General features: G+C 35.2%; 1 protein-coding gene across 1 annotated transcript in view; it reads left to right on the forward strand.

Moving 5' to 3' along the window:
• PAWR (pro-apoptotic WT1 regulator) overlaps positions 1-16,798 on the forward strand; it is a 119,179-nt gene that overhangs the window by 82,840 nt on the left and 19,541 nt on the right. Inside the window, exon 3 of the mRNA XM_080811429.1 lies at positions 5,559-5,593. Coding sequence (XP_080667555.1) covers positions 5,559-5,593 — 35 coding nt within the window. The remainder of the gene's footprint in view (positions 1-5,558; positions 5,594-16,798) is intronic.

The raw sequence follows: 16,798 nt of genomic DNA on the forward strand, positions 1-16,798 counted from the left end.
TAATTGTTTTTTTAAAAAGCTGCAAGAAATATGGAAAACTTATATAACTTCCTATTAGTACATTCAACTAGAAACTTCTCTGATATTGACTTTAAGTCATTTATAATTGGGTCAAAGTATAAAATTAGTATAATGCCACTATAGTTTAGTGTTGCTGAAAACAGCCTTCATTTCATATTTCTATATTTTTAAAAATTCTGCTCTAACTCTGTATTAATCAAAATTTACCATATTCAAGAAAATTCCTGTGTTAAGCTTCATAAATATTATTTATTGCAATGTTCATATCATTTCAATCAGTGTTCTCAGTAACCCACAAATCAGTAAATCCAGTAAAGGCTGTTCTCGTTCAGCAATTCTGGTTATTACTCCTTTCAGGAAAAGGTAGTCTGGGCAATCAAGCTGATGTCATGTTTTAAAATATTTCAGTTATATCCAAACAGAGAGAGCGTTGTTTTGGAATCTATGGCATTAACATTTTTTCTAATGCATATTTAGACGGACATCATTTAATGTTATGTCTTTGTTTAGTTCATGTAGAATAAGATCAGGGAAATTTATATGACAGCCTTTATAAAATGTTAGTTGAGTACTGTTTGTGAAAATTTAGAGGTAAAAGTTTCATATGAAATCATCATCTGCATTCAATAAAATGTATTTTGGATACACATACGCCTAGAATTTCTGCTTTTTCTAAATAATAAGTGATTAGACATTTTTTAAATTAATTTTTTATTTTTTTATTAACATAATACCCCTGTACCCCAGGGGTACAGGTCTGTGAATCGCCAGGTTTACACACTTCACAGCACTCACCATAGCACATACCCTCCCCAGTGTCTATAACCCTACCACTCTCCCCTACCCACCTCTCCCCGGCAACCCTCAGTTTGTTTTGTGAGATTAAGAGTCTCTTATGGTTTGTCTCCCTCCCAATCCCATCTTGTTTCATTTATTCTTTTCCTATCCCCAAACCCCCCACATTGCATCTCCCCTTCTCTTATCAGGGAGAGCATATGATAGTTGTCTTTCTCCTATTGACTTATTTCACTAAGCATGATACCCTCTAGTTCCATCCACGTCGTCCCAAATGGCAAGATTTCATTTCTTTTGATGGGTGCATAGTATTCCATTGTGTATATATACCACATCTTCTTTATTTTGCTTAGCATAATACCCTCTAGTTCCACCCAGGTCATCACAAATGACAAGATTTCATTTCCTTTGATGGCTGCATAGTATTCCATTGTACATATATACCACATCTTCTTTATCCATTCATCTGTCGATGGACATCTAGGTTCTTTCCATAGTCTGGCTATTGTAGACATTGCTGCTATAAACATTCGGGTGCACGTGCCCCTTCGGATCACTGCATTTGTATCTTTAGGGTAAATACCCAGTAGTGCAATTGCTGGGTCATAGGGTAGTTCTACTTTCAGCTTTTTAAAGAACCTCCATGCTGTTTTCCAGAGTGGCTGCACCAGCTTGCCTTCCCACCAACAGTGTAGGAGGGTTCCCCTTTCTCCGCATCCTCGCCAGCATCTGTCATTTCCTGACTTGTTAATTTTAGCCATTCTGACTGGTGTGAGGTGATATCTCATTGTGGTTTTGATTTGTATTTCCCTGATGCCGAGTGATGTGGAGCACTTTTTCATGTGTCTGTTGGCCATCTGGATGTCTTCTTTGCAGAAATGTCCGTTCATGTCCTCTGCCCATTTCTTGATTGGATTATTTGTTCTTTGGGTGTTGAGTTTGATAAACTCTTTGTAGATTTTGGATACCAGCCCTTTATCTGATAGGTCATTTGCAAATATCTTCTCCCATTCTGTCAGTTGTCTTTTGGTTTTGTTAACTGTTTCCTTTGCTGTGCAAAAGCTTTTAATCTTGGTGAAGTCCCAATAGTTCATTTTTGCCCTTGCTTCCCTTGCCTTTGGTGATGTTCCTAGGAAGAAGTTGCTGCGGCTGAGGTCGAAGAGATTGCTGCCTGTGTTCTCCTCAAGGATAATGATGGATTTCTTTCTCACATTGAAGTCCTTCATCCATTTTGAGTTTATTTTTGTGTGTGGTGTAAGGAAATGGTCCAGTTTCATTTTTCTGCAAGTGGCCGTCCAACTTTCCCAACACCATTTATTGAAGAGACTGCCTTTTTTCCATTGGTCATTCTTTCCTGCTTTGTCAAAGATTAGTTGACCATAGATGTGAGAATCTGTTTCTGGGCTATCTCTTCTGTTCCATTGATCTATGTGTCTGTTTTTGTGCCAGTACCATACTGTCTTGATGATGACAGCTTTGTAATAGAGCTTGAAGTCTGGAATTGTGATGCCACCAACTTTGGCTTTCCTTTTCAATATTCCTCAAGCTATTCGAGGTCTTTTCTGGTTCTACATAAGTTTTAGGATTATTTTTTCCATTTCTTTTAAAAAAAATGGGTGGGATTTTGATAGGGATTGCATTAAATGTGTAGATTGCTTTAGGTAGCATAGACATTTTCACAATATTTGTTCTTCCAATCCATGAACATGGAACATTTTTCCATTTCTTTGTGTCTTCCTCAATTTCTTTCATGAGTGCTTTATAGTTTTCTGAGATTGTTTGCCTCCTTGGTTAGGTTTATTCCTAGGTATCTTATAGTTTTGGGTTCAATTGTAAATGGGATTGACTCCTTAATTTCTCTTTCTTCAGTCTTGTTGTTGGTGTAGAGAAATGCAACTGATTTCTGTGCATTCATTTTATATCCTGACACTTTACTGAATTCCTGTACAAGTTCTAGCAGATTTGGAGTGGTCTTTTGGGTTTTCCACATAAAGTATCATATCATCTGCAAAGAGTGATAGTTTGATTTCTTCTTTGCCGATTTGGATGCCTTTTATTTCTTTTTGTCTTCTGATTGTTGAGGCTAGGACTTCTAATACTATGTTGAATAGCGGTGGTGATAATGGACATCCCTGCCGTGTTCCTGACCTTAGTGGAAAAGCTCTCAGTTTTTCTTCATTGAGAATGATATTTGCGGTGGGTGTTTCATAGATGGCTTTGATGATATTGAGGTATGTGCCCTCTATCCCTACACTTTGAAGAGTTTTGATCAGGAAAGAATGCTTTACTTTGTCAAATGCTTTTTCAGCAAGTGATTAGACATTTTAATCTAGTTATTGTGGTTTTAAAAATAACTGAAAAGCTAGGTTTTACAAAGTTTATTTTTTGTTGATTTTAAGAAATATTTTTGTAAACAATTTGTTTACATGTTTGATGTATAAAGTACAAAGATTCACCTGCCTTATCTTTAGGTACTGCCACTTTAATACAGGCTGATAAATTCTTTCACATTTACTTGGTAGGCTTTGTTACTCCCTTCTGTAAGAACAGCTGATGTCAGGGTGGGGAGATTTAAAATGTCTTTAAACCAGCTGTCAAAGCATAACTTCCTCAAAGGTAATCTGTTTAGGGGTCAAGCCCATACATACGGACACTTCTAGCATCCTATCTGTCACCTGGTTACTTTTTGCAACTGCTTAATTCCAAAGTGGTATTTTTCTCTAGTGGCAGGTTACTAGAGAGGCTATTTTCATACATTGCCCATATATATTTATTCCATACTATTTGAGCTGGGGTTTGGGACAAAAAAGTTATCAAAGGTGGGAATCCCCATCTTTTTTTTTTTTTTTTTTAAAGATTTTATTTATTTATTTATTTGACAGGCAGAGATCACAAGTAGGCCGAGAGGCGGGCAGAGAGAGAGGAAGGGAAGCAGGCTCCCTGCTGAGCAGAGAGCCTGATGCGGGGCTCGATCCCAGGACCCTGGGATCATGACCTGAGCTGTAGGCAGAGGCTTTAACCCACTGAGCCACCCAGGTGCCCCGGGAATCCCCATCTTCCAGAAAATAAGATATATACCAGACATGAAAAAATGAGATAAACTTTTATTTAAGTAAGTTGGTTAGACTGTTGTAATGGGTATGTACTGACTTGGAACAATTGAAACAGATTTATTAAAATTCCACATAGAAAAATTGGTAAAGATTATTCTGTATCCCAGTTAAAAAAAAAAATCTTCGCTTCAAAATTTAAATTGTAAGCCTATTGTAAAGGACTTTTTTTACTCACTTATGTCCTTTAATCCCCACAATAATCCAATAACATAGACATTGTTACTCCTATTTTAGAGATGAGGAAACTGAAACTGATAGAAGTTAAATAACTTACCATTGCTTCACAGCTACTGAAGCCTGTCTGGTTGGAACTTGGATCTAATCTTACTCTAAACCATGTGGTTTACTATACTGTTTCCTCTACATTGATGAGTCCTTTATTGCACCATGCAATCAGTATTTGCTGTTTTAATCTGGAATCTGGTTATCTTATTTATAAAAGGGGTGGATTCTCTGATTTTAACATGGGACATTCTTTAACTGTAGAGTCTTGAATACTTTAAATGATAACTAGAAGAAGAGAATGATCAGTTTTTAAAAAGACTCATCATTTCATTTTGACAGGTTTTATTAAAATGAAACTGCAAAAAATATTTGGAGAGCCCGGGGTATTAAAAGATTGAAAGGGGTTGGGGCACCTGGGTGGCTCAGTTGCTTAGGGGTCATGTTACTAGGGTCTTGGGATTGAGCCCTGCATCGGGATCTCTGTTCATCAGGGAGCCTGCTTCTCTCTCTCCTACCCGCTTATGCTGTCTCTTGATGTCTCTCTCTCTCTCAAGTGAATAAATCAAATCTTAAAAAAAAACAAAGATTGAATGGTGTGCCTGAGTTGCTCACTTGGTTAAGTGTCTGACTCTTGGTTTCAGCTCAGGTCATGATCAGGGTGGAGGGATCAAGCCCAGCACTGTCTGTCTGAGATTCTTCCACCTTCCTTCCCCTCCTCCGGTGCTCCTCCCAGTGCTCCCAGGTGCGCACACTCACTCCCTCTCAAATAAATAAATAAAATCTTAAAAAAAAAAAAAAAAGATTGAACAGAAAAATGCCTGGTTAATTGCAAGGTAATAATTTCCCCATCCCAGTGGTTAATGTTAATTTACAACAGCCTTTCTTTTGAATAGCATACAATCAGCATAAAGAATACTTTCTTTCTTTTAATTTTTAGCTGTCTTTTAAAATAAGCATTAATCATTATATGTATTTGAGGTGAGTCTTTTTTTAATTGAGGGTATAAAAAAGCAGAAGAGGGAGATACATTATATATGTATATGTATCTGTATCGTGTGTGTGTGTGTGTGTGTGTGTGTGTGTGTATTCTAATTGTGTTTTTAAATGCTCAGTGACTTCCAAAGTGATTTAAGCTGATTGGTTGATAAATAATGCTTCCTTTTTCAATTTTCTGAGTTTTAAAAATCTTCTAAATTAAAAATACAATTTTAAAAGCTGGTTGGTTTTGTCTGAGAAATCAGATGTAGACTCTTATTTTGTTTGACCAGCATTGTCAAGTTTTTAAAGCAGTGATATTTGTTCCAAATTAATTTCTTTCAAAATCATTTATTAACTGTTTTATGTAATGTGGAATTGTGTTCTTGCACATACACCGAAATTGATGTCATTATTATTGCTTTACAGGACCCATCTAGAACAGTTTCGGGCAGATATAAAAGGTAAGACTCCTTAAGTTTTAACTTACAACATATTATAGATGTGACTGTAATATCTGTCTGACCATGGCTTAACTAAGTAGAACTGTTTCAAACAGCTTGTTGAAAAACAAGAAACCTTAATATTGTGCTGTTAAGAAATTACATTGTAGGCAGGAGTATAGTAATGTCTGTTTGATCATGACTTATTCTGTTATACCCTGCTGTCTTTGAAAACTGTGCATACCATGAATTTATATGGAACTGATGAAATTAAGCAAAATAGAAACTAAGAATCATATCCCCTTATGTATTTGAACATTGAAAATATAAGTATACTACCTTTATTAGTCAGTTTGGACTGCCATAACAAAACACCATAGAAAGGGAGGGTGTAAACAAATTACTTTTCTCATGGTTCTGGAGGCTGGCAATTAGAGATCAGAGAGCCACCAAGGTCAGATTTTGGTGAAGGCCATCTTCATGGTTGCAGACTTCTTGCTCTGTCCTTATGGTGGTAAGGAAGGGGCCAAGGAGCTCTCTCAGATTGCTTTATCAGACCACTAATTCCATCCATGAGGACTCTGTGTTTGTGACCTAAGACCCTCTGAAACACCTCTAAGCTCTATCTCCTAATACTACCACATTGAACATGAGGATTTCAACATACAATTTTTGGGAGGTTGCAGAACACTCAGACAATACCAAGTCTTCTACACTATGAGTAATACTTTTACCAAAAAATGTGTTTGAGTATGTATGTACGTGTATAGGAGGAAAATCAGAATTAGATAGGAGAAGTTGTTTAATGGAGATGCTTGGGCTCTTAGCTTCCTCTTTCCCTGGTGACGTCATAAAGGTTACAGAAGATATGGTCATACATGCGCTAATAATCATAGAATAGTGGTAAACCTTATGAAGTGCTTATAATGTCTCAGGTGTTTTACATAGAGCGATCTCATTCAATTCTCACAATTATCTTAAAAGGTAGGTACAACAGATACAATGTTTACTTTCATTTTGTAGATGAGAGAAGTGTGGGATTCAAGAGGTAGAATAATTTCACTAGGGAATAAGGCATGTTAGTCATTAGCAGAGTCATGATTTGAACTCAAACAGCCTGATTCCAGAATATACATGCCTGCACCATCTATGTAGATCTATACACACAAAACCGTCGATTTCCTCTATTTGTATGTTAAAGTTTGAAGTGTTTGGTTGGAAGTTTTGGTTATTCCATCTAAAATAAAACATTGATTAAGAGGAGCTCTAATTTTAATACTATTACATATAAATAAAACTCAATTTTTAATTTTTAGTATGGGCCATAATATCTACTAGTAGTAGAAAAAGGTAAGAAGACCAAAATAAGCAACAATTGAGTGTAAGAAAGTGAAACGGTCTCAGGTAAACTTAATATATTTGCTACTGCTTCTGTTTTAATTTTCATTTCTGAGTAATTTTGATTTAGGTATAATGAAACCTGTGATTCTTTTTAAGTGTCTAACATTTGTACATTGCTTAATAATTTTTTTTCATTGCTTAATAATTTTTACTTAACATGAGTAGCTTAAACTGGAAAGAATCTCATTTCTTTTGCCAGAAATTATTGCCAGTCAAATAGCTTTGATTTGGCTTATTTCCAGGCCACATTCTCAAACCAGAAACATTTTTATCATTAGTTTTTGGTTTGGGGATAAAGATAAACTTCAGTAACTTAGTAAATGTATAAATATTTACTTATTAAATAGTAAACCTTGAATTATAATTGATACTTCTCAGATTAGTGTTAAGTAGGATCAACAAGGGAATAATTTTCTTATGAATACTCATCAAATACTTCATTTACATTTCATTGTGTTAAATCAGGAAGAAGATTGGTTTTCCAACATGTATGTTTCTTTTTTTTTTTTTTTTTAAAGATTTTATTTATTTGACAGACAGAGATCACAAGTAGGCAGAGAGGCAGGCAGAGAGAGGGGGGTGAAGCAGGCTCCCTGCTGAGCAGAGAGCCCGATGCGGGGCTCGATCTCAGGACCCTGGGATCATGACCTGAGCCGAAGGCAGAGGCTTGAACCCACTGAGCCACCCAGGCGCCCCTCCAACATGTATGTTTCTATTTTTAAGCTTTTCAGACCATTATTTCACTTGGGACTTGTTCCTATACTGATAGTTTTTTTGTTTTCGTGACCTAGAGCATGTTTTGTTAATTTTCAGCTTTCAAAGGTTTAGCCCTGTTTAATTCTGTTATAAAACAAACATTTTTTAAAGCTTCTAGTCATTATTCCCTGACTTACAGCAACTTGTAGTTTGAATACTGTTTAAAAAGGAGAAAAATAACTAAAAAAATAAAAACATAACATAAAATCTAGAATCTAATTTGAAATTATTAATTCCTTATCTAAAAGAATTTGTTAAATTGTATATCAGCAGCTCATTACTTTCATTAATGTGTCAGCACGTGTTGCAGGGACTAGAGAATGGATGTTCTTGGTGAGGGTGTCTGCTGACTAATGGGCATTTAAAAGAAGGAAGACTGCCTAAAGAATAGAAATTTGGCCTCATATGTTAGAAAATGTTTCCACTACTAGGGGCACCTGGATGGCTCAGTGGGTAAAAGCCCCTGCCTTCAGCTCAGGTCATGATCTCAGGGTCATGGGATCGAGTCCCGCATCGGGCTCTCTGCTCAGCGGGGGACCTGCTTCCTCCTCTCTCTCTCTGCCTGCCTCTCTGCCTACTTGTGATCTCTGTCTGTCAAATAAATAAATAAAATCTTTAAAAAAAAATGTTTCCACTACCAAATAATTTATGAGATACTGTACACAGCTAGACAAATTCTTAAAAAGTAATTGGAGGATACAAGAACTCACCAAACTAGTTTGTGTGCTGTTATAAATTATGAATTAAATATTTAATTTTTCTTACAAATAGCAAGAATGTAGTTTTTGAGAATTGAGTCTGTTAAATACTAGTTAGGCTGTATTTTATTGAATCAACTCTTGTTTATCTCGGGCATCTCTTATATATGGACTAATTTCCTTTTTAAAACATATTTAGAGGCACCTGGGTGGCTTGGTTAAGTGGCTGTCTTTGGCTCAGGTCATGGGGAGTCCCAAGATCAAGTCCCACATTGGGCTCCCTGCTCAAAGAGGTGTTTGCTTCTCCCTCTTCTTCTGCTCCTCCCCCTGCCTGTGCCCTGTCTCTCTCTCCTGTCTCCCTCAAATAAATAAAATCTCAAAAAAAACCCCATATTTAGAAACTATTTGAAAGTGGGAATCATGAAATTTCTGCAACTCAAGATTTAGGAAAAATGAATCAGTATCATATATTCGTAGGTTTTTGTTTTTGTTTTTTTCAGTGTGTGATTTTTCTTAATATGCCTACTTGTTTAAGTTTATAGTGCATTTGTCAAAATAAGGTTTTTTTAAAAAGGCAAGACAGGTTATTAGACGTGTGCTTGCAGATACCCTACTTAGTGTGATATCTAAATAAAACTGTCATACACCAAAAAAAAAAAAAAAAACCCAAAAAGGCAAGACAGTTCTACATGACTTGCAAAGGGCAGGATTAACCGGGGTGTATAATTTACCATTTTTATCTATGTATGTAATTCAGCCGTCAGGGATGGCTCTGATTAAAAAATAGGGAAGCGAGTTAGGACAAATACTAAGTTTTATCATTCTCACATAGTAATTAACTGTTCTCTTTGTTTTCACAAATGTATTTAATGCAGTATTGTTTTATTAAGTAATTACGGAGTCATAAGTGCTTCTAAGTCCTTCCCCCCTCTAGTAACCTTAACATTAGGTTACATTTATGTAGTTTTTAATGGTATGCAAAGCACCTTCACAGACATTACCCAACAGTAATCCTATCAAGTAGCGGGACAGGTATCTTCTTTCCAAAGTGAAGAAAAAGGCTTTAGTTCAGTGAACCCTTTGTTTTACCACATGCCCTCTGAGCAGAAATTAGTTAAGTTACAAGAGAGGAAATATTACAAGGTTTTCCTTTATTTTTTTTATTGTAAAGATTTGATAGAGTGAGAGACGGTACCTACCCCCAGTGGCGGGGGTGGGGGGGGTGCAAAGGGAGAAGCAGACTCCCCACTGAGCTTGTCAAGGAGCCTAATCTCAAGGTCATTTAGATGATGATCTTGATAGGAGCGGGAACTGAAATCAAGAGTCTTGAAGCTTAACCGACTGAACCACCTGGGCACCACAAGGTTTTGCTTTTACAAAGAGCATGGACACATCAGGATATGAATGTTAGAAAGAAGAAAAATTGTCTTAAACAGAGGTGCAAAATCCTATTTCAGACCTGTAGTGTTTTATGTTATTACTCTACTTCTTTCTTTTTTCTTTTTTTTTTTTTTTTAAGATTCTTTATTTATATTTGCCAGAGAGAGAGATCACAAGTAGGCAGAGAAACAGACGGGGTGGGAGGGGGGCAGGAAGCAGGCTCCCTGCTGAGCAGAGAGCATGATGCGGGACTCGATCCCAGGACCCTGGGATCATGACCTGAGCTGAAGGCAGAGGCTTAACCCACTGAGCCACCCAGGCGCCCTCTACTTCTTTCTATAACTCTAATGTGTGTACCTTCACTGGGACTTTTCTTCCCTTATAATTTTTTGCTGTTACTAAAAGCGATCAGGGTAGAATTTCTATATGATTTAAAAAATTGTTTTCTTCTCTTTAAAGGCAGTCCTCACTATTGAAGATTTGAATTGGAAAAGCCCACTCATAACACTACCCTCCAAGATAATCATTATTAACATTATTTTAATTTTTTACTTCCACATTATTTTTTAGGCTTTTATTTGAATGACCATGGGCATAATGGATGTATGAAGTATAGCATAAATATACCAGAGACACTCATTGTAACTCCTTTGGGGACCCTTAATTTCTTTATTTTTTATTTTTAAGTTTTTATTTATTTAAGTAATCTCTATACCCAACATGGGCCTGAGATCAAAAAGTTGCATGCTGTTCTGACTAAGCCAGCCAGGGTCCCTCAATTCTTTATTAGGACAGATGTGACTACAGCATTATCTTCCTGTCAGTTCTGCTATAATACATGTTTTTGGAAACTTGAATTTGTCCCAGTGGATATATTAGGGAACAGTTTGGCCATAACACAGATTTTTGTGTTTGCCAATACACAATTTTATTCATCAGAAACACTAGGTAAGCACCTAAAACTGTACCCAGCTTAACTGAACCATGTAGGAAGACACAAAAAACATACACTTCAGACATCTACCAGCTAGACTTGAGTGTGAGTCACAGCCATTCATTCACATGTGGTGTCACAACTTCCCATTTGATTTCAGATAACTCTCCTTCTTATACTTCTTGTGGAAAAAAAAGAGGGATCACTTTTAAAAGATATTGTATCTTCAGATTATTTCTCAGATATTATCTCAGATCTGTTGTTTTGAACTACCAAACAGAGAAATTCAAACCTTTAGTTGTCACTTGATTCTGAGGCTCTTTCATAGGAAATTAAATAGAACCTATTTAAGTTTGGAAGGTAAATAATTTATTCAGAAAAATTTCATGCAAAGATTTTAAGATGTTGCAACTTTTTTCTAAATGTCACTTTCTCTATAACCATTGTTTTAAAACCAGTAGTTCTTGTTTGATTGCACATGTGTTTTGAGAACCACTGAGTCACAAGAAATTTCTTTGGTTTGTTGGTTAGGGATCAAACCAAAACAATCAGCTGGATTGTTTAAAGGTGAGAATTACAGACTAAAGACCAAATGTATCTTCTGGTAACTGAAGAGGAACCAGGTTTCTTGGACTTTATGTATTTTCTAAGGAAATATATTCCTTTACAAAATGTCTTATTTTTTTATTAATATATTCTTTATTTTACCTAATGCTATAAGGCATACAGTAGCTGTATGTTCTAGCTGTGGTTCTTCTGGTGAATGGATATTACAAATGAATGTGAATGTCAAAAAAATGATAATTTAAAAATAATGGAGATACTGGTACGTTTTGTGGACCTCATGGTTCCCTTGTGGATCTGCGAATTTTTATCTATGCTATAAATATTAGTAGCTAGGATTTATATAGTATTTATTATGTAATATACACTATTCAGAGTACTTTCCTTATACATTAATTCAGTTAAATCTAGTCACCTTATGAGGAAGGTGTTTTATTATCCCCATTTTACAAATGAGCAAACTGAGGAACAGTGAAATTTAATGTCTTTTTGAGATCAGACATATGGTTGATTTTATCAACATATGTTTGCTTTACCTCATGGTAATATTAATTTGCTTAGTGTTGGTAGAATGTAGAGTTATTTGGTTCAGAGTTTGATTTCGCTTATTTTGACTCCCAAGTAACTGGAAGGTACCCATAACTAGATTTTTTTGTTGTTTAACATAGTTTACTACTCATGTGGCTTTGGATTTCACAGAGTTCACTCAGCTATCTTTACTTTTGTTCTGGCTACAGCATGGGAAAATAAGTTTTTTTCTTATAATCTTCAAATCCAACAAGATCTAAAGTTATCTTTATAATCATGGAAGATAAATTGTGTGATAACATTTGGTACATTATTTTTAAGTGCATTTTATGTATTATATTTCCTTAGGAATTAACCACTAATCTGAATTTGCTCTTCCATATTTAATCTCTGTTTTTAAGAGCTTTGAAATGTACTTCAGATATCATAAAGTTCATCCTTTGAAAGTATACAATTCAGTGGTTGATAGTACTTACGCAGTGTTGTATATCCATTACCATGATCTAGTTCCAGAACTACCCACACACCAAAAAAAAAGGGGAAACTCCATGCCTGTTAAATGGCCAGCCAGTCCCCATATTCCCTTCCCCTTAGCTTTAGCAACCAGTACTCTGTTTTGTGTTTTTTTTTTTATAGATTTTCATATGCTGGGTAATGCATATAAATGAAATCATATAATATGTGGCTTTTTGGTCTGACTTCTTTCATATAGCATAATCCTGCCAAGATTTGTCTGTGTTGTAGCCTACCTGGATAAAACCACATTTTGTTTAACCATTCATCATTTGTGGATATTTAGGGTGTTTCCACCTTTTGGCTCATAGGAATTATATTAGGATATGTAGTATATAGTATGCTATGAACATTCATGTGTAAATTTTTGTGGTTCTTACTTATTCTTAATACACAGAAATTTTCCATATTGCTTAGTTGAAAATTTTTCTGAAAAAAGTAGATGTTTTATGTCAATATGTTTTGAATAATTCTGAGGTACAAGGTACTATGCTTGGTGTTTGGGAGACACGTGCTAAGAGAATAATGAAAAGTATATAGTCTTAGCTGTTCTTAGCAAATGCAGTGACTTACCTGTGGAAGAATGTTTTCTGGGTTTGTTTTGTCTGTCCCTCAGGTAGTGAAATTTAGCAACCAGGTATTTGAGTAAAATCTGGTGAGATAACTGTCATATTTGATCTCGTTAGGATAATTCAATATATGTAATATACCAGAAATGAGCATGTATGATAGCCCCTAACTGGAAAAACTTAAATTTCTAACAATGAGGAGGTTATTAGCTATAATATATTAATATATTATAAATAGTTATAATGCAGACATTAATCTGATGCTGTAGAAAACAATTATGTAGGACAATTATTACCTATTTATGTTAAATGGGTAGAGGGTGGGCATGTTACAAAGAGAATGATACAAAACAAAGTATCATAATATATATTAAGTCTTCATAACTTGAAATCTACTAAAATTATATGTAGTAGAATGTAATGTTTATTAATAAATAATTATCATTTAATCAGATTTTCAAAGGGGGCTGTGATCCAAAAAAGTTAAGAACTGCTATGTTGCACAATATATCAGTCGTTATCTCTGCATTGGTGGGATTACTGAGATGAGTGATTTATATTTTTTGTTTCCTGCAGTTAATATATATAAATTTGAATGAGTCTGAGAGTTTTTTATTTTGATCTTTAGTTGTTACTCTGTGTGTATGTGTGTTTGTATAGGAAGAAAGTGAAGACTTACACAGAGAAAGGGGCTGTTTTGAGGGAGGAGTGTGAGTAACGGTGGGAGAGAATAAGATAGCAAAACATGTTAAAAATATGAAGGACGATCCTGTACTGGTTGGTTATTTAGGGATTTCATAGTTTATCCAATACTGCTAAATATTTGATACCATTCTAAAAGTGGGATTTTACTCATGAGTCTTGTATTTCTTCTAATTGCTAAGCCTTAAAATACCTATTTTAGTGGAAAATTCCTCTAGCTGTAATCTTATAATGCTGTGTCAATCTTGTTCTCATGATAGTTTTAGAATAACAGTTTTTTATTCCCCAATGTAACACCTTCTAGTCTTTCCACAGAAGATGTGAAAATTCCCAGAGGGGAAAAACTTCCAGTGAATGTCTTTTATGACACTTTATTCTTTTCCCTCTTCTGAACTTTATAGTTAATATCTTTAATAGCTAAGGGCAGAGGGGATTCTTTTTGGAATTGTATTAGAGCTTTATGTTAACATTCCTAAGTAGAATATTACAAACTCTTTGGAGTTAACGAAACAACCTTTTATTCTGTATATTTTGTACTGTACATATCTGTCCCTCAAAATAGGTTGAAAACATTTCTGTTTTTAAAATAAACAGTGCTGGGACGCCTGGGTGGCTCAGTTGGTTAAGCGGCTGCCTTCGGCTCAGGTCATGATCCCAGCGTTCTGGGATCGAGTCCCGCATTGGGCTCCTTGCTCAGCAGGGAGCCTGCTTCTCCCTCTGCCTTTGCCTGCCACTCTGCCTTCCTGTGCTCCTTCGCTCTCTCTCCCTCTCTCTCTCTCTGACAAATAAATAAATAAAATCTTTTAAATAAATACATAAATAAATAAACAGTGCTAAATTTGGCAAAAGATAACTATTCATAATTTTGACACTATTCCTTATAAACCTAATACATAACACATAAAGCACTGATGTTTTTAGTAGTAATTATTCCTTGTTTTGAAATTATATAATAGTATCATTTATATAGTTACTAGCCTAATATGAAGGATTTCAGAAATTGTTAATGGTTTAAATTTTCTGAAATACTGTCCTAAGCTTCTGCATCAAGCATATACAAAACTTTTTTTTTTTAATTTATTTATTTGACAGACATCACAAGTAGGCAGAGAGGCAGGCAGAGAGAGAGGAAGGGAAGCAGGCTCCCCATGAGCAGGGAGCCCAATGTGGGGCTTGATCCCAGGACCCTGGGATCATGACCTGAGCCGAAGGCAGAGGCTTTAACCCACTGAGCCACCCAGGTGCCCCGCAAATACGAACTCTTAAGGGATATCCATATTTCTAGGCTTTTATTTTCGTGGTTGCCAGCATTGTAATTTCTACATAAATGGTGTTGTGGTTGATACAGATAACTAGATTTTTTAAGTGAAAAGCTTTTTAAGAGTTATTCCAGTGCCCTTCTATAATATGATATGGCTTCAGTGATACCTTACTCTCTTGATTTCCTCTCTACCATTTTGCTGCTATTTCCCAGTCTTATTTGTAGTTCATCCTTTCCTGTACTTGTTCTTTATGTGTTGGTATTACTCAGCTATCTGTCTTCAACTTTATTTTCTTTTTGTTCTGTGTATTTGTGTATTTGTGCCAGAAATTTTCTTTACTTCTCAGACTTCCAGTACTACCTATACATACACCTGTGGCTCCTAAGTCCTTGACTCTGTATCTGTATAACCAACAACTTTTAAACATCTACTTAGAGGTATCTCAGGAGTATTTCAAAACTCAGCATGTTCAAAAGTAAACTTGTTAAACCTGCTAAATTTCAGTAGTTGACATCATAATCTACTTTTGCTCAAGCTACAAATCTGGACATTGTTTATGACCTTTGTTTTCCCTCCACTGCCTCATCTACATTCAGGCATTTATCAAGACTGAGTTTATATCTCCTGCATATCTTCAGTGCCAACACACCAGTCTAGGACATTATCATCTCTTACATAGATTATTAGGATAGCTTCCAAACTGGCTTCCTGGCTTCCAGTTTTGTTTATCTTTCATGCTTTTTGTTAAATGAGTTTTTCACTTTCCCTGCTTTAATGGCTTCCTCTGACCTTTGAATTAAGTCTAAACTAGTCTCCAAGGTAGGGTGATACACAAGATAATGCTAGTATGCAAGAAGAAAATCTTTTTAAAAATTTCAGGTCATGACCTCAGGGTGTGGGATTGAGCCCCATCTGGGCCTCTGCACTCAGTGGGGAGTCTGCTTCCCCTCTCCCTCTCCACTCATGTGCGCATACACTTTTTCTCTCTCAAGTAAATAAATAAATCTTTAAAAAAAAAGGTACAAAGATGATCTCATGGTTGGTCAGCAGGCAAAATACACAAAATCAGATCTGTTCTTATACCCTTATTTCGGAGTTTTAAGTGAAAGGTTTTTAAAATTTAAGTTCTTATTTTCAGTTACCTCTTTTTGCTATAATGGCCACTTAAGATCAAATTTGCTAACTGATCTTAGAACTAGCTCTTTGAATCTCTATGTCACAGAGTGTTAAAGTAAGACCCTAAGAAGTAATGAAACATACTCAACTATACTTTCATTAAAAATACTATAGTCTGTTTTTAAGAAAACAAAAAAATTTTGTATCATAAATAATTAAAACATAAATTCTTTTCATCCCTTTGTGTTCTATTTTTTGTGATACAGATAACATTTTCATGGTATGATTATATTGTAAATAATATTTTATATATATTATGTACATGTATTATATATTATATATTTCATATTTGTATGGTAATGTATAATATGTAAATGTATTATTTATATAATATGTTTATAAGTCATTATAAAAATAGTAGACAAAGACACATACCAACATGGTTATGTAGTAAGTAAAGTTTGGAGATCATTAGTTCAAATTTTTCTATAAAATACCTTTCAGGTTTCCTGTCTGCTTTTCAAGAATCATATCTTACCATGCCTATATTTATATTTCATACCTTAGCTATATTGGACTTTTCTGTTTCTTAAATGAGCCATATACTCTTTGTTTGTAGATATTTGTACATTCTTATTCCTCTTTTAAGTCTTAGCTTAAATATTCGCTAGCATGCATAGTGCTACTCAAAGTATGGTCCTTCAACTCTTACCAGCCCATGACAAGAACAGAACAGAACTTGAGAGTAAACATTTCGAAGCTTGAATTGCATTTTGATATTGTCATCCTCACATCTAAGTGCA

This window comes from Martes martes, assembly GCF_963455335.1.
Source record: "Martes martes genome assembly, chromosome: 8".
Classification (NCBI taxonomy): domain Eukaryota; kingdom Metazoa; phylum Chordata; class Mammalia; order Carnivora; family Mustelidae; genus Martes; species Martes martes.